At 42.8% G+C, this 18,919-nt stretch overlaps 2 protein-coding genes and 1 long non-coding RNA gene across 4 annotated transcripts; 2 read left to right on the top strand and 1 right to left on the bottom strand.

Moving 5' to 3' along the window:
* Positions 3,010–8,063, top strand: LOC110436884. 2 transcript variants are annotated; one of them, XR_002454764.1, is made up of 6 exons: positions 3,010–3,309; positions 3,466–3,545; positions 3,640–3,739; positions 4,604–5,433; positions 7,330–7,420; positions 7,749–8,063. It is a non-coding gene; the product is annotated as an uncharacterized LOC110436884 (long non-coding RNA). The 2 variants fall into 2 exon arrangements; XR_002454763.1 differs by lacking the exons at positions 3,010–3,309; positions 3,466–3,545; positions 3,640–3,739 and having other exon boundaries at positions 4,349–5,433.
* Positions 10,803–12,359, top strand: LOC110437132. Its single transcript, XM_021465425.1, has 3 exons — positions 10,803–10,913; positions 11,318–11,589; positions 11,686–12,359. The coding sequence occupies exons 2-3, from the start codon at positions 11,320–11,322 to the stop codon at positions 12,031–12,033; spliced, it is 618 nt and encodes a 205-aa protein (XP_021321100.1). The 5' UTR covers positions 10,803–10,913; positions 11,318–11,319; the 3' UTR covers positions 12,034–12,359.
* Positions 14,629–16,364, bottom strand: LOC110437352. The gene is made up of 3 exons (XM_021465780.1): positions 16,230–16,364; positions 15,042–15,323; positions 14,629–14,961 (listed from the first exon to the last, which is right to left on the bottom strand). The coding sequence occupies exons 2-3, from the start codon at positions 15,309–15,311 to the stop codon at positions 14,839–14,841; spliced, it is 393 nt and encodes a 130-aa protein (XP_021321455.1). The 5' UTR covers positions 15,312–15,323; positions 16,230–16,364; the 3' UTR covers positions 14,629–14,838.

Here is an 18,919-nt window from a genome sequence, read left to right on the forward strand (position 1 = left end):
GCCGGCCACTACTTCTATTTATAGCCCCAAGGGATAAACTAGCCGTTGCCCCTTCACTGGGCAAAACACGTGGGCACCGGACGCTCACAGGGAGCCACCGGACGCTCAACTCCCAGCGTCCGGTGCTCAGGCGTCGGCCACGTGTCACTAGTCGTTTGAAAATGACCGTTGCCGCCAACGGCTACCTCGCGCTCGCGCCTGACACAGCACCACCGGACGCTCAACTAGTCCACACCGGACGCGTCCGGTGCACACCGGACCCGTGCGCAGAGAGCTCCGCGAACTCGCACGGTCACCGGACGCAAGCCACCGGACGCACCCTGAGCGTCCGGTGCTCACCGGACTCATGCGCAGAGAGGGTCGCCAAACCGCCCGCACACCGGACGCTGAGCACCGGACTCTCTCCGGTGCGTCCGGTGCACTCTGCTGCACCCGACAGCACACCGGACGCTAAAGGCCAGCGTCCGGTGCCTCCGCGCAGAGCGTCCGGTGAGTGTTTCCTACTGAGAAACACTCCCGCGACTTCTCCAAATTTCCCACCGGCGCAATAGAAAATATGCACTTAATTTTCTCAAAAGCGCTCTCAACCCTAGGAACACCACCTCCTTTGTAAAGTGTGCCAACACCAACAAGTGTACACCACCATGTGCAAGTGTGTTAGCATTTTCACAAACAATTTCCCAAAGGAGTTAGCCTCTCAACTTGCCACGCCACTCGATCCTAACACGTATGCAAAGTTAGATCGCTCAAGTGGCACTAGATGACCGATATACAAACAAGTTTGCCCCTCTTGATAGTACGGCCATCTATCCTAAATCCGGTCATAAACTTCTCTACCCACCTATGACCGGTGAAATGGAAATGCCCTAGGTTATACCTTTGCCTTGCGCATTCCATTCCATCTCCTCCAATGTTGATGCAACACATGCACCAACCAATCACCAAATGATATGATCCACTTCATATCATCACGTGACCATATTGGTTCATCGATCTTGACCTCACTTGCTCTTCACCGTTGCCTCGGTCCATCGGCGCCAAGTCTTGCTCAAGCTTCACCGTCACACGCGGTCCCTCGCTTCAAAGCCTCCGACTTGCCCTTCACTCTTGCAACCGGTCCATCAAGCCAAGCCTCATCTTGATCTTCTCCACCTTGGTCACATGACTCCATGTCATGTCTCATATGCAATGAGCTCCTCCATCATCACATCATCACCTGTGGACTAATCTCCTGTGTATCTCACATAAACACTATTAGTCCACCTAAGTTGTCACTCAATTACCAAAACCAAACAAGGACCTTTCAGCAGTCTGTCTGAGGTCAAGCAGTTGGTCCATGTAAGCATTGTAGTCCTCTGATCCAAACTGCTTCTCCACCTCATAGCAAAAATGAGTCCAGCTCTTGAAGGAATTGTTTTGTTTGAATGCTTGGTACCATTTGCCTACATTTCCTTTCAAGTGTACCTTGGCTGCTGTGATCCACATCCCTTCAGGGATATTGTACATGTCAAAGTAGTCCTTGCAGTTATCTAACCAAACTTTAGGATCATCCCCATAGAAATCAGGAAAATCCATCTTAGGCATAATGTTCTTAGGTAGTCTCTGTTCATTATGTGTCCCCTGATTGTGGTAGTCCTGTTTGTTGGACCCAGAAGCCTGATGATCTATCTTGAGTGTCTTGACAGGTCTATGCTTTTCTGGCTTGTGCTACTCTGCAAATGGGTTGTCAAAACCCTGATCTTTGCCAAATAGTATAGAATCCACATCATCCTCATCAAATACAGGGTCAGTACCAAACGTTGGACGGCCTGCATCAAGAGGTTGTTTCTCTGGTTTCCCTAAAGTTGCTCTGGCAATAGCAATTGCATTGGCTTCCACAGTACGGGCAATCTTATGCTGTTCTTCAGTATAGGAATCCATAGCCTGATCTCTGAGATCTATCTGCGCTTTCATTTGGCTCTGTGTGTTACTGAGGCCATCAATACAAGTAAATAAAGCATCCAAGCTTCTCTCCAATTTCTCCCAGCGAGTATTCTCTTCTTCCCAACTGTGAGTCATGACGCCGAGGAGTAGGCTGGTCTGTGGAGAGGGCTCAAGCTGCTTACTGCGCCTCGGAGCCAGTTGTGTTGCAGAAAGGTTCAGCCTTGGCCTCCCCTGTTGGTTCTGCACACAAGATCACCGCCGCCTGGGAAAGAGGCAGTTGTCTCGAGATTTTACGCCCGGATTGCTCGCATGCAAGCGCAGGAGCAACCTGACAACCTTAACGCTGGACTTTCCCCCGCTGTTCGCCACCACATGCGTGGTCAATCGTCGGATACCCAGAATTTTAGACGCGAACACGTGCCGCGCAACCCTAATCCACGATCGATTGGTGCTAGCTGAAGAAAAGGGAGTGAATTTGGTGTACTCACTCCGGTTCTCGCCGCCGAACTCGGTTGCCGATGCCGAACCCCAGTCGAACACTTCGTGGGCGCCGCCGCCGCGGTCGCTTGGTGCTCGGTGTAGCGCGTCGATGAAGGGATGCTGGGCGCGGTCGTGAGGATCCGCGTCGAGCTGTGGTGGTGGTGGCTGCAGGTTTTGTCCCTGCTGCCTCCGGTAGCTTGCGTCAGCTCCGAGCCAGAAGCTCGTCGCCGCTGCCGAGGACAGATCGAGCTCTGATGCCACTGTAACGCTCCGTTGGCCCTCGCCCATCGCCGGCGGAGGTGTGAGATGCAGAACAATGAACACACAGAGAGATTTCGCGACGAGGACGCCGGTCGGGCAAACCCCTGAGCCTTGGCTCCGAATTTGGATGTCTAAATCGATATGTCCCTCTCTGATTGAGAGTCTAGTTATTACAGAGTGGTCTATGGCCCAGAATACGCCTTCCGGCTACACACACGTAAACGTAAATAACGAGCCTACAATACGCCTTTCGGTAGATGACTCCTTGTTGGCGCGGTGGCTTCCTGCAGCCCGTCACGCTATTGCCGCCGTGACACCGCCTGACCGTGGTGCGTCCTTGCGACGCGACGGTGTCCTCGGGCGGCGGCGTCCAGTGCGCCCTGCCGGCGGCCATCCCCGGCCATGGCATGGCGTGAGCAGGGCCCTCTGCTGCCTGGCGGTGTGGGTGCTCCCTGAGGCGGACTCCTCGAAACCCTAGGTTTCTGTACTTGCGGACACGGGTGCCCGGTGGCGGGCTCAGCCGTGGTAGTCCCATCGGTAAGCACGAAAGCCCCAGCACGAGCAGGCTTCTGCCGCGGCCGTTCCGGTGACGCCCGTGGTTGTCACCTTCGATTTTGGAACATCGACGTCGGCCGCGTTCCCTTCGTAGGTTTCCTTGATTTCTCATCTTTTCATTTTCCTTACCTGCAGATCAATGCTTAGTTTTTATAGTAATGTCTGAGGTTTTCATTTAATCTTGCTTACCCAGCTGCGGATCCGTGCTTCGATTTACTAACTAATGCCTCCATCACCTTTCTGTAGGAGATGCAGAGTGGCCAGGCTCCCACCAGTGACCTCACTCCACCAGATGCAATGGCAGCCCTGCCGTCTCACCATACCACGTACATGATAATTTTTGTGAGAGGATTACATTATTTTTTGGAACTATAAAACCTCCATGATAATTTTTTCATGTATTTCGCTATTGCCTTGAAGGCTCGTTGCAGCAACAGCCTGTGTGCATTACCGCCTTTGGTTCTATAGCAACTCCAATAAAACATATGAAGATACACCGACAATCTGTGCATCTGCAGAGGTCAGTTCAGCCTATACTTGCAGAACCTTTTAGGTCTTGTTTAGTTCACCCCGAAAACCAAAAAGTTTTCAAGATTCCCCGTCACATCGAATCTTTCGGTACATGCATTAAACATTAAATATAGACGAAAATAAAAACTAATTACACAGTTTACCTGTAAATTACGAGATAAATCTTTTGATCCTAGTTATTCTATAATTAGATAATATTTGTCACAAACAAAGCGAAATCTAAAAAAATTTTGCTTCTAAACAAGGCCTTAATTTATGCTCTGACATAGAGAAAATGGACTAAGATATAAAGACATCTCCTTATGCATTGTATACCGACCTCATTCAGTCTCCTATTTGGTTTTTGTTTCCATTGTCTTGGCTTGTACTATGTTGGAACAGTTGTGACATGCAAGCCAGTACTTGGTCCAAAAAACTTTTCCCAATTTCTAATACAATTTTTTTGGCCATGTGTATTAGTAATGGACAAGCATAAGAGATTATTTTTCAGGATATATTTTCTGAGCCATACCATATAAAGTGATTATTTTCAATTTGCCATTTTTTCTACTATCTTCGCTTACTTAATTATCTAGGATTAAATATGGCAAGTAGGTATTGCCATTTACGATCTCAATAGCAAGTTTGTGCTATGAAAAATGCCATCTAAGTGGATGTTCAGTGTTTAGGCAGACTTTTGTTTTTTCATACGTACTCCCTCCGTACTCACAAAGGAAGTCGTTTAGGATAGCGACGCGGTCTTCAAAGCCTAACTTTGACCCAAATGTTGTCCAAAATGACTTCCTTTGTGAGTATGGAGGGAGTATGTTATAATTCATTAACATTTATGCTTCATAATATTTTTCATTTGTAGCCAAGAAATCCAGCATTCAATCATGAATTGGTGTCAGAACAATTCATAGATTGGCGTTGGCTTTACAGAACACACCCGTTTCAATTTGAAGGTTGCCTGCAATAAGGTAATGACATGAACATTCTCTGCTTCTCTTCAATGCATGTTGTAAATACTAAGTTCAATAAAATTATGTCTCCTGTGATCAAATAGTGCGGTCTTCCCCTGCTATTTTCCTAGCTAAAAAGGTTACTTTTTATTCCTTATATTGATCGGAGTTGCCTTATGTTACCAGAGTAGGATGTTGTTGGACTGCTTTGTGGCATTTTTAACAATACTATTGTAAGTTTGGTTAAAACTAATGTTGTAAGTTTCCGCTCTATGCTTCTACCTACTATTTTGGCTGTCACGTGTAATGATAAATTTTGGTTTCCTTTTTTGGGCAGCTTCATTCAGCAGTGCCCTTCACATGGTTTGGTATGGTGGCTACTTTTTTTTATGAGCCCATTCAGATTGTGCAGATCATTTTCCTAAATGCACTGCTTCTCATATGATTTTCAGAGTGATACATGTTTTAACAATCGCTGGTTTATTTCCATTATGCAACATGTTAGGCTACAGGATGAAACTCTTTCACAGCTATATTACGAAGGTTTATCATTCAATGGTTGATTTCAAAATACATCGGCCTATGTACCCTTTTCTCTTTCGTGTTCAATTTTCTTTTGTTGGACCATGCTATTCGCTGTCTGTTTAGAGCTGCATCGGACTGACTTCACAAGACATGGAAGGTTTTCGAAGGGTGGGTTTGTAGTTTCACCTGACTAGATACTGATGCTTCATCTATAAAGGTTGTTTGTTCTTGTCCTAGTTTTTTTAAGTACTAATTGTTAATGTTTTTTGTTGAATATAATGGGCCATTAGCCCATAATTATATTTGATGATTAATTCAAGGGCCCATAATTAATGCTATAATGAAAATGGTTTAGTACCATATTGATGATTGACCATGTGTTAACTCAACTTAAATAGGTGGCCTTTGTTAGCCCCTATGGAGAAGTTGAGGGAGGGTGAAGGGGCGCCACACGCGCGCGCCGCCGCCGCCACCGAGCCGAGTCTTGTCGAGCGAGCGTGACGTGGCACACGAGGACCAGACGTGACGTGGGCACGTGGCGCATGCGTGGTGAATAAGGAAAGAGAGGAAAACGGGATCTGACCGTTGTGCAATTAATTGCTAATTGATTGACTCGGTTTGTGGCAATTAAATGAGATTAATTGTCATCAATCAGACGTTTCCTCCTGAGGCCTATATATTCCATACGCACTCACTCTTTCCATACCTGCGAGACACACTCAGTCCTCTCCTGTCGAGTTGCTTTCTGTCCATTCCCGTCCCGAACCTCTGCGCGCACAGAAATCGGGAGAGCAGGCCTCCGGAACCCGACGCTCTGCAACGAGACACCTGCTCGGGTGTTGCGGGCAATCAGGTTTTTGGGGAGCGTCTTCCGCGACTGCTCACCGGCGAGTTCGTCGTTGTCTTCTTCCTGGTGAACGCCCGGTGGATCGTGATCGAGATCGACTACTGCGTCTTCGTCTTCTTCCTGGTGGACGTTCGCGGGACTGCACTGCGAACATCTTCCTGCACCGACTGTGGTCCGCTACTTCGAGCAACGCACTATGTCGACTAGTGCGAATGGAGCCGCCGGTGCCTTCGGCACTGGTCCCTCCTCTGGGTACAATCTTAAACGATTGTTTTTCACTTTCAGTATGTCTGCTGTAGTTGCAGTAGTTCTTGCAATGTTTATCTCTAATCTGAGTAGTGATAAAATTGCACACGTGCACATATATGGTGGCATATATGGTGACAAATAGGTAATTAATTGATTACCTATTTGTCTCTACAGCCTATGTCTATTGTGGTTGAGCATGACAGGCTACCCCAAGTGTGATGATGCAGGCCGTAGTAGGGGGCGCCAAGGCGGTCAGTGGGGACGCGGCCGTGGACCTCGTCGCGTCCAACTTCATTGCTATCCTCCTGGCCTCACCGGAGGTGCCACACCTCCTCGTTTGGCCCCGGCGTCTCCTCCTGCGATGCCTCCCCTGACCTCTCCAGCCTCCTCCCCAACCCAGAAGGCCGCCCCGGTTGTGGTACCGGTCATGATCTCGGCGCTCAAGGCCATAACATCCACTCGACGAGAGAGAAACAGGCCGCCTATAGCGAGGACAAGATCCCCCACCTTCTCGTCGTCAACCTGTTCGCTGTGAAGGATCACGTAATCAACCTCTCTTTCTATCTCCTTCACTATGTCTGTTTATTTTTTCATCAATGTGGAATAATATGGGGCTACAGAGGACATATGCATATATTTTGTGGACATCAAATTTGCTATTGTGGCCTAACCTGCATTGACAAACATAACAACATATGGCAAAGAAACTTTAATTTTCGGATAATAATTTGGCAACAGTCTTGCATGCAGATTTCTCAAAACCTGCTCGTGGAATACAAAAATCATTTAGTTTCTCCCACGTCCACGACATTTTGCATTTCAAGGTTGTTAGTAATCCAGACTATAGTGGCCATGCTTGCCACATTGCACTTTCTCAGGATGGCTGCTACTGACCAGGTGAGGTACCATGTTTAGTCTTTTGAGTTTCGAGTACAGGTCATATATCATATATGATTGTACAACATACAGGGAACCATTAACCTGCTCTAAATGCAGTCTACGCTTTCCTAATTACAGATTCTTCCTACATGCCTTTGGTCAATTTTCTATTAGAATTGGAAACACTGATACAGGTTTTGTGATGAGCACAGGAAAGACTCTTCTCAAGGTATGTCCATGGTTCTTTCTACTCCCAGATAAGTTTTTAAAATTAGTCTTAGACAACGACAGGATGGAATTGTTTAGTAAAATATTATTGTTGATTAAATAATAGAAACAGTGGGTGTCATATCTAATATTTCAGTTAGCACTATATTTTCCTTTTAGTGAAACAATACATGATGTCTTATTTTCATTCACTAAGGTAGGATCTTTTTTTTTCCTCAATTCTGCCATGTACATCCAATCCAATATCAACATTGTCTTCATCAATGCTGTTTAGCCTACTCTCTTGCTCTCTTAGTGCTCTTTCTCATTGCCCTAATTGTTGTGGACAGATTCACCCAACTCCTACACGCTGCCTTCTTCCACCAGCTTGCAACAATCAAAGACCACATCCAAGACAAATGGAGAATCACAACCTCATTTGCTACACGGTGAAACATCAACATCTGCACCATATGCCTACACTTATGTAGTATAATCATCCTATAAATATCTATCCGCCTCACGACCTCACTGTGTGTACATCACTAGAAATTCCTAAGCGATGCAGTAAACAATCGGCACCACTACCGTGTGACTCCACCTATATAATTTTTGCATATTGTAAATATGTAACAATCAAGGTACTTTAACTATGTAAATGACCAGCGTATGTAGCATATAGATTTTGCATGTATGAACCAAAACATGCTCCATTGCCCTTGGCCGCGCGCTTTCCACTAGTATTTAATATTAAATACCGTATCTGTATCTGATTATTTTAATTACATATTTATAGTGTTAATATTTAATTATATCCGGTATGGCTGATGTTATCTATATTCGAATCCGAATCTGAATATAATATAAATATAAGTATAATATCAATGATATCTATTCTTATCTGATTTATTTTCATTTCTACTTTTGACCCAACATGAATTCGGAGCTAAGTCTTGTTCACTTAAGCTTATCAGTTTAATTTGTCAGTCATTCAATGATATTTTTATCTCACAATAAATCATCAAACAGTACTTTCTGTCATAACTTTTTACAGAGTCCTTTTTTCTTTTTCTGAAAGGTAATGTTTGGAAGATTCTTAAAAACGCATAATTGGAGCTGCTTAGTGAATTCAAAATGTAGAAAAGCTTCCAATATAATACTCAGATGCAACATAAGAAAACATAGAAATTGGAAGAGATAGATAAAAAAATCATGAGGTCCATTCTCATATTAATTTTTCTTTAAAATTCTCAACGACATCCCATGAGAAGTTTCATTCCACAATAAGATGCAATGTTTTGTTCCATAGGAACACATAGGGATTTTTTTTCATCGGATCGTAATCCTTCAAGAATACTTTGGTTTTCTTTTGTTCAAAATAATCCAAACATTATTTTTCATTTATTATGGAAGACAAGTATTATGTTTTATAACATATACAAATTCATAACATCATATAGACTGTTTTCTGCGGCCGATCGATCGATTCCGTGGTCTATCTATCTTTTAAAAGTTCTTGTCAATGTCAATCGCCATATTAGACTCTTGTAGTTCTTCCTAGTACGGCCTCATTTGGATCTAGGCTTCATTTGGATTTAGGCCTCGTTTGGCTGTTTGCAGAAATTACCCAGGGGTGATAACCTCCACGCGTGGAATGCGTTGATCCACGTGGTACACCCGATCCCGCTTCTGCGTGGGGGTCTGGTTCCCTTTTTCCATTTGGCCATTTGGAAGGACGTGGTTTTATTTTTTAACAACAACAAAAAAAAAAAAGGACAGGTCGGCTCTCTGGGACTAATTTAAAGGGCCTACAAGTTATCTAAAAAAGGGCCATATGGAGTGGTTGTATACAACCCAAAAAGAAATTCAAAATGAACGGAAAAAATCCTAAACAAAGTCTATGAAATCAAGAAAGCCAATCTAAATTTATAGAGGAAAAAAATAAGACAACCCTAAAACTACAGAGACATCAGAAACAATTGGAGTGGCTGCATACAACCAAAAAAAGATGAACAGGAAAATTTCCTAAACAAAGTCTATGAGATCAAGGAAAAAAAATCTAAACTTAGAGTGGGAAAAAAAATAAGATAACCCTAAAACTAGAGACATCAGAAACAACTAACGATAATCAAGATTTCAGAAACCAACTCCGGAAAATGAACAATCCAACATGTTACATAAAGCTAACTGTGTTTTCCTGTCTAGCTTGCAAACTGTTCCTCTCATAATAATAAACTAAAATTAATATAATTGGTCTTGAAATCAACACTTGAACATGTTTTCTAGTTTGCTGAATCATCTTTTACAACCATTGAGCTCCATATTGAACCTGAGGCAAAAGATGGTACCAAAGGAGATATTAGTCCCGGCCATGAGCAAAGAAAAAGGAAAATGTCCATAATTTTCATATATAGATTCACCATAAGAACAAAACCATGGACACATGGTGATATATTTCTATAGCTTTTACCTTTAAAATATTAAAATACGACTTCAATGAAAATTTTAATTTGTCTCTCCAATATCGTAGAGTTTTAAAAGGAATTGGTCCAATTTGTTTCATCAGTATCCTTTGATTTGGTGGAAGCTTATATATTTGTAGTGGAGTGTTGTAGAACTATTCAACCAATGAACTAAGCAGAATAAAGAAATGGAGTCTAAAAGCATAATCAATGGTACAAGCATCTAGAGCCTGTTCGCTGATCTGAAAAGACATGACTGAAAATACTCAGGTAAAACCTTTTTAACTTTGAGTATTAATAGCAGAATAATCATAGAGACTAATAACATAAAGAAACATGTTAGTAGATTTACCATGAAACCAACTATTATAATATGTAGTATTTTCTATTTAAAACTAATTATCTTTAGAGATATTGTTGGTCAAAGTTAAACAAATTTGACTTAAAAAAATCTAAATGCAGCTATATTTTGGGACGGAGAGAGTAGTGCTTAAAACAAACTAATTAGTTTATTTTAAAAAAATTAGGGGGAGTATTTGCTTATCATTAGTGTCAATCTTTCGACTAGAAAGAAAAGGCCTTTGTATTAAGCTGAATAGAATTGGTGATATGCATAATGTGTATACTTCCGTGGCTTTTTAATACCATTGCACGGATGAAAAAAAAAAGAAGATAAATGCACCGTAGGTTCTTGTGTTGTGTCATTCAAGTCCATCAACTCTGAAACTGTAGTTTGGGTCTATAAATTTTTTAAGTAATGCTATTTGGATCCATAACTCTTCATTTGGAGAATAGATCTTACGTGGCAGTACATGTCAGCAGCTACCGTGGTCGACAGTTCATGTGAGCTGCACGTGAGAGCCGGCCGTTTGGCAATCGTTTCTTCGGCTGGGCCGAAATGGACGAATCCCACCGAATTTTGGGCCTTTCGGGCCGAATGCCAGAAGCGTGGTCTCCATCTCCTCCCCGATTGCCCGCATTTCTCCGCACTTCATCCATCTCAAGGAGGGGCACGCAGACCGACACCGGCCGCCGCAAGCGTCGTCGTGTCCGGTGAGTTCCGCTTGCGCCCTCACTGCCCCAGTCCCTCCGCTTCTCTTCCAACCCCGCGTCGTGTCTAGTCGAGCCGCGCGTGGCGAGTTCACTCCGCCGCCACGCCTAGTCCTGTACTGCTCAAATTAAGGTCATCGCGGAGTCGCGGCAGTGTCCGGACACGAGCCCGCCCCGACGGCGACATGAACCTCATGCTCGCGGTCGAGATTCGAGGGTATTGGTACAAGCCCGCCCCGTTAGTCTTCGCGCCACTTAGAAATCAACGCTGGCAAGCCTTTTTCCCTGAATCTCTAAGACGCCGACGGCCGGCAACCACGTTGCCGCACTCGCCTTACGCTTGCTTAGACTTCAGACGCTTAATCCTGCGATTGACTGATCCGTTGTTTTATTTTATTTTATTTTAGAGATGTCGACAAAGATGATTCGAGTCAGTTTCTCGGACAAGCATGAGTCGGAGATACCGCTTGCAGACTTGGTGGCTGTGTGTGGAGTTGGGTCCCATTATGCCATTCGTCTGCCAGTTGCTTCAAAGGTGACATTTGACCACTTCCAGACTTTCGTCAACAAGCATAAACCTCCGGCACGAGATCCTGGCTGGGACGACTACATCATGGATTGGGAGGACAAGTTCATTGAGCAGTTCAAAGACAAGAACCAGTTGAATGACTTGGCAGCGGTAATATTTGTTTTGTTGCCTTATGTGATATACTTTACATGTATTAATTAATCACATTACATTGAATTACATTACATTTTATATATCCTTTTGCAGGTCGCGGCATTGACAGAACAGTACACACTTGAAAAGCTTTGCGAAATTAAGTTATCAGAGTTCATGGTTAGCAGTGAGGGCGAGGAGGATGATCATGGAGGTGATGACGATGACGACTACGACTACAACACAGTTATCACGAGGAAGAGCCCATCGCCAGATACCCTCCCAAAGGATGAGGACGAGTTTTGGGAGAACTATTGTCGTGAGGATGATGAATTGTATGGAGAGGACTGGAAGAGCCCATCGCCAGATACCCTCCCAAATGATGAGGACGAGTATTGGGAGAACAAGTGTCGTGAAGATGATGACTTGTATGGAGAGGACAGGGAGAGTCCATCACCATAGTCCTTGTTAGAAAATTCTGCGACTGCTCGTGTTATCGAACCAAATTGCTGGGTTGATGAGTTGTAATCTTCGTTGTGTCAAGAATCTTTAAGGTTCAATTTTTCAATAAATATGTGATCTGTTTTGGAAACATGCAAATCTGATGTCGTCAGTTCTTCTCCTTTATTTATGTGAGTCCATCACCATAGTCCTTGTTAGAAAATTCTGTGACTGCTCGTGTTATCGAACCAAATTGCTGGGTTGATGAGTTGTAATCTTCGTTGTGTCAAGAATCTTTAAGGTTCAATTTGTCAATAAATATGTGATCTGTTTTGGAAACATGCAAATCTGATGTCGTCAGTTCTTCTCCTTTATTTATGTGGAACAATTGTTTCGATGCCTTCCTGCTTTCTGTTGGACGGTAGTAGATGTATTATCATTTTCAGAGGCATAGAACCTTTTCTTTTTGGAAGCAATATGGTTAGAATTTCAGAGCCTTGGACTGGATAAGATGTGCTTGATTGTCATGAAAAGAACCAGATGGTTGTCAAAACTGGGAGAAGCTATATATGTTTTTCATTGTCTTTTGTCTTGGCAGAAAATTTGCTTGGGTGCTTTGATTGGATTCCTTAATGTCTTCAAGTCCAATTCTCCGCTAGCGATGGAGAATCAATGCTTGACACCACATGTAAATTCATGGAGGATATGCATTATTTGTTAGTAATACTATACTATAGAAGAGTAGACTGCAAATGAAATATATGAAGGCACAATTTTCAGATAAGGATTTTTTTTCCAGTATTTATCAAAGGCTCAGTTCTCTTATAGCTTAATTAATCAGTAATCTGATTCAGAAAAATCTAACAATTACATGTTCTTTTGTCTTGTGTCTCACATTCTCGTATGGCATGTACGTGGAATGTCACTTTGCAACATATTGTGTTGTCAGATCGTATGGCATGTCTTCCTATCTTTTGCATGGCTTCAGGGTGGTATGAAGATTGACATTCCACGTACAAGATCAGTAGTGTGTTTTCAAGTGAATTTATTTACTTTACCCTTTTTTTCTGCAACGCACAATCAACACGCTATCCTAATGTCTTTGTTTACTTTTATTTTTTTTGGCACCACGCAATCAATGGCGGAGCCAGGATTTCACAGGTGGGTATTCCACGTATAAAATTTTTTCAATATATATGTGCAATAGTAATAGGGGACAAAATCAATACAAAATTGATCCTGATGCACAACTCAAGTAGTACATATAATTTTCTTAAAATATATGCTAGGTAAAATATTTGTTTATCCTGGTAATAAGGCATCAGGCAAAGTGAGCCTAGTGTCGCCCTGGTAATAGTCAAAGTATATATAAATTTTTTATCTATGTTAGAAGAACATAATACAACATTTCTTTAAAAAAAATCAGAACGCAACAAAAAAAAAGAAAACAAAACCTTCAATTCTTACTTTGAAGAATAAAAAATAGATGCCGATACTAGTTGTTCTACTAGGCTTAGAGCAACTTCAAGAGTTTAACTATTCTTGTTGTTTATGCTATTTTAGAATTTGTATAGCAAAAAGTAGACTCCAACTAATATGCTATCCAATTTTGTAAAATAGGAAGTTGGCTTTCCTTTGATTTTCGGTGCCTATATATAGCTTATTACATACGCCTTTGTAAAATAATAATATTGTTGTAGATCTCTTCTTTTTTTTAGAAATGTTCTATTTGACAAAATAGCTAAACAATAGGATTTGACAATTAATTTTAGTCAGACTATTGGAGTTGCTCTTATAGGCTACATATTTGCAACATTCAACAAACTAACATATATATATATATATATATATATATATATATATATATATATATATATATATATATATATATATATATATATATATATATATATATATATATATGTGTGTGTGTGTGTTATATAAAAATCATGGGTATTCCATGGAATACAGGGGCATACCCCTGGCGCCGCCCATGCACGCAATCAATATGCGTCACTGGAAGAGAGACGGCTGAATGGCTGATCACCTGTTGGCCCGCTACGCGTTCAGCAGATCAATCTGGAGGAAGGTCTCCACAGAGCTGCAGCTAGGAACCATGCCAACAGGGGACACCCTTGAGGGCGGCACTATGATCGGCTGTTCCGGCACCGATCTTAGCTAGGAAGGGACATGGATGAACTGGAAGGAAAGGAATGCACAACTCTTCGACGCTAAGTTTGGGGTGGTCGATGAGGTCTATGACTCTATGTTGCCAATTTGCCATCCGGGAGGAAGCACGGCTTTGGCAAGAGGCTAGCACGAAGAAGTTCAAGGAGTTAGGGCCTTGTTCGGTCTGACAGCCTAATAATAGCGGTTGTTTGTTGTAGTTCTTGCTGTAGTACAACAACCCCTGTACGGCATTGTACTCATCAGCTTCTTTTGAGCCTCTTGTTCTATAAAATTAACGCACAAAGATTTTGCGTGTTCACAAAGGCAATCCAAAAACATGATAAGTTAATAGATTTTTTTTTTTCAGCTGGAAGCACAGCTTGGAAGTGGGAATGTCAGGAGATTCAGTGACCAATGAGTTGGTCCGATTCACAGGAGGACAGCGTTGCACACTTGCACTAAGTTCAGCTGACATTCAAACTTAACTGCTAGTCTCATAAGTTCATCTGGTTCTATCTTAACTTATCACAATAACAGAATGGAGAAATAAGTTGTCACCACACAAAAGCTGCTTTCTTAGGGACGAAAAACTCACAACTGCTATGCTACATTTCCATTTTAACAGCTAACTGGCGCCTATCGTATCCAACCATTCTATCACATCACCGTATCAAGATCGGCCCTCGCTTGATCCTGGGATGTGCCCGCTTCCATCATGCGGCGCAGCCGGTTTTCGTAGATCGCCTTGTGGAGCCCTTTCATGGCCAACATCCGAGCACCCTGCGGAAAGAAAGTTTCATTTTAGATATCTTCGTGCCTACTAAGGTAACTTGTAGCCGGAATATGCTGTCAATACTTACAGATGCGATATGCCCGATGTGCTGCAAGCTGTAGTCATTGTACCGTTTGATGAACTCCTCATCGAATCTCGCCTCCTCCTCCTCCTCCTCCTCAACAGATGCAGTTTGGTTCATCATCGACTGCCGCTCCCTAGCATAGATGACCAGCTGATCAAACGCCTCCTTGTTCTTCACTGGGATCCGAAGTGGGTATCGCTCGAACAGCATTGGTAGCCATTCCTCCTCGTCGAGCTCCCAAGTATCTCCATTCTGAGCTTGGACTAGTACCATATCTTATCGCACCTGCAGATCAGATGAACAGAACATTTGTAAACGATCAAACAGCGGAGACATTTGCTCACTGCAGTTTTAATTTACTGCTCTCCAAACAGAGCGGCAAGCAAGCAACCAAAAGCACCTCAAAAGAACCAAACAAGATTCAGTTTGCCACCTCGGGGTGCCACTCAAAGGGAATGAATGTGGCAAATGAATGCATCGACCGCCTTGCTCAAATTTCATGTATAGGTGAAGCATGCTGTGCAGAACCTTTTTTTGCATCCACATGCACTGAGAATATCAGAACAGAATGCAGGATGCCGGGCGGGCACATGAAACGATTTCCCAATTAATCGCGCAGAAATTCCATCACCGTAAACACGGTCGCGCGCCACAATTGCAAGAACCCGAGCAAGCAAATCTACCCAAACCGTACGGCGAGGCTCGAAACATCAGGGGAGCCGAACCAAAAGAAGCCGAACAAAACATCCCGGAGAAAACCCCAATCTCTTGAAGCCTCCCTGCAGGAAATCTTAGTAGGCACCATCATCTCGTCCATCCATGAAAACAAAATCAAGCTCCATGTGCATTGGGAGCTTGGATCCGACAGCAACTCGAACAGGAAAAAATAGGAGCATATTCACGGCTGTTTCCACATGAACCCCCACCACATTCGCGAGAACCCCGACGAACTCGACCACTCCAGAACTCGAAAAAACCAAACAGCAGCAGGAACCCCTGGCCGGCGCCAAGGAGAACCAACCCGGGAACAAAAAAAGCAACCACCCCGTAAGAACGCCGATGCAACGACGAAATCTCGCCCAACGAAAAGAAAACCCCAAAACCCCAGTCGACGATCACGGGTTCCAGCGTCCCAGCCTACGCGACCAAATCAGGACGAGACCACAGCCAGAAATCGATGGATCAACTCACCTTGAGTTGTGGCCTCCGTACGTGGCGGCGCGGCGGTGAAGAATCACGCCGCTCGCTCCCGTCCCCTCCTCAAGTGGCCGCCTCACCAAGGCTCTGCCCCTTGCTCGCTCTGACGCTTTTTGCAGGCAGCCAACCAGTCGACGTCGACGACTGGGAACGGGTCCGAAATATCTAGGAGAGGGAGAGGGAGAGGGAGAGGGCAGGGCGGTAATAACAGTAAAAGTAAACACAGCAATGGAAAGGCTACCGGACCGTTTCCTTTCCTCCCTCGAAGTAAAAAAAGAGGAAGGCTGCTAGGCGTGGACAAAATACCCGCTATCCATTACTTGTACTAAAATTATCCGAATTCAAACCCAAAATACCCAAACTTGGGTACCCGATCCCAAATTCACATAATGATTTGGATTACCCGAAATTAGTTTGGGTAGTTCATGCAATATCCTTGTTACCCGGACTAGTTACTCGAAATTTGCATATTGTCTGTTTTAACTTTATTGTAAATTGAACTTATCATTTTATCATTATTATATGATTCTCTATGTTTGAACAACTATATGTAATATATTATTTTGTGCAAATTGTTGCTGAAAATCTTGTTGATGAAATTATGTGTAAATTGCTTATGGAATTATGTGTAGTCTGCTGATTTTCTTTGAATTCGCATAGATCGGGCGGGTACCAAAAATTTCGGGCAGTATTTTTTGGAGCTAATATTGGATACCAATTTTCATTACCGAAATTTCTAATTATCCAAACTACCCAACCCGAAAAAAATCAGATAACCTGAATGCTCATGCCATTAACCACGTAAACAAGCATGCCAATGCAACACAATGTCATACTCCCTCCATTTCAAACTATAAGTCATTTCAACTTTCTTAGAGAGTCAAAGCATCTAAGTTTAACCAACATTATAGAGAGAATTATAAAGATTTATAACATTAACATGTATACTATAAAAATATAAGAAATGAAGAATACAATTATACTTATTTGGTATCATAAATGTTATTATTTTATATAAGTTTGATCAAACTTAATTTACAATAATTTATAATTTAGGATAGAGGATGTGCATGTCAAGTTGTTCTAGCTCTCACATTAGTGGTTCCAAAGCGTAATGAAACGGAGAGCAACTAGCTCTCACATTAGTATTTCCCCAATATGCGTAATGAAACGGAGAGCAACGAGGGCCTCCTTTGCTATTTTTTTTACTTGATCTTCAGCATCATGCACCAAAAAATATCTCTGCCATTTCAACTTGACTTTATCCTCCGGTTAGTGATAAAAATAATCCTGCAAACTTAGTTGAAACGTGCTTTTAATTCTAAAATAAATTTATATACCTAATAATAATAAAAACATAAAATTTCTCTTAGTTTTAGTCCGGCCCATTCGCTCAGCCCACACAGCATCCTCGTGTCGTATCCTCCCCCGACCCCCGCCACGTCTCTGCTGCACGCGGCTATTGCCGAATGCCGAGTCGGACATCAATACAAAGTAGAATAGTTTTTTTTAAAGCCATTTGGCGCACTTTATTCATCTTGAATCATTGATACATTGTTTACCAAGGCTCCTAGTATGAATCTAAGAGGTTCATCGACCCAATTATACAATAACTGACTCTGCATAGCTTCTCTAGCTAATTCATGAGATTACAATGTTCACAAGAAATAGAAACAAAATCTAACCAGAGCATGTTGCACTCTTCATAAATTGGAGCGCTAATTGTTGCCAAAAAACCTCCTTGTCTCATTGTTTCAACTACCTCAGAACAAATCTGATTGGATCCTGATTTGGTTGCACCCCATCATTTGTGCCAACAGCAAACCTTCTCAGAGAGCGGTAGCCTCAGAGTAGCAGCGTCTGCCATATGTTCAAAGTAGTTCACCTTTGCACCTAGAAAAGCCCCAGTATGATCTCTTATAATTGTACCTGAGCTTCCTGTGCTTGATTCAGGCTTATAACTGGTATCAACATTTAATAGCAGCTCACCTTCAGGAGGTCTTTGCCATCGTACTTGCTTCTTTTTGGTCAACCTTCTCTGTTTTGCTAAGCGTTGATAGTTTGTTGTCAGTGTCGTAATTGATAAAGCCGCTCTTGTCGGATTTTGAATAGTCTCCCCGTGCACAAACTTCCAGCGCTCCCACTAGATATACCGCCCTCCAGTTAGGATTAATTCAGCAAGACCAATCCGGTTTAGCTCCTCAACCTCTGTCTGGGCATCGTGATCATGTCAGCCACAATAATAGAGCCCGATTGGTGAATAGACAGTGCCATGTTAATTATCTCTGGCACTCCAAGTATGCGCCATATCTCCTTTGCTTGGTTACAGGTGAATAGAACATGCTTAATGTCTTCACAACTTGAGTGACACGCCGGGCAGCTGCTAGAATTATCAATATGTCGGTTTGCAAGGATCCCTTTGCAGGGAATTAATCCATGTAAAACCCTCCAGCCAAATATCTTAATCTTTTGAAGGCACCTCTAATTTCCAGAGCTTAGCCCGTACTTGTTCCTCACCCGCACTCCCAGTCTAGTCATTAACAATATTAGCACCAAACTTGTACATCCATTGATGATATGCCGATCTCACTGTTGAGTTCTAACAGGATACAACACATTATGAGCCTTTAAACTGTTAACTAATCAAATAATTGGATAACATGAAAATTTACTTTTTCAGTTGT

This window comes from Sorghum bicolor, chromosome 7 (genome assembly GCF_000003195.3).
Source record: "Sorghum bicolor cultivar BTx623 chromosome 7, Sorghum_bicolor_NCBIv3, whole genome shotgun sequence".
Taxonomy (NCBI): Eukaryota; Viridiplantae; Streptophyta; class Magnoliopsida; order Poales; family Poaceae; genus Sorghum; species Sorghum bicolor.

Bases quoted from the DNA above. Each gene is read 5' to 3' on its own strand.
- LOC110437352 (XM_021465780.1), bottom strand. From the start codon at position 15,311: ATGGTACTAGTCCAAGCTCAGAATGGAGATACTTGGGAGCTCGACGAG. The intron at 14,962-15,041 runs GTAAGTATTGAC...TTCTTTCCGCAG, and splicing joins ACATCGGGCATATCGCATCT to GGTGCTCGGATGTTGGCCAT.
- LOC110437132 (XM_021465425.1), top strand. From the start codon at position 11,320: ATGTCGACAAAGATGATTCGAGTCAGTTTCTCGGACAAGCATGAGTCG. The intron at 11,590-11,685 runs GTAATATTTGTT...ATCCTTTTGCAG, and splicing joins AGTTGAATGACTTGGCAGCG to GTCGCGGCATTGACAGAACA.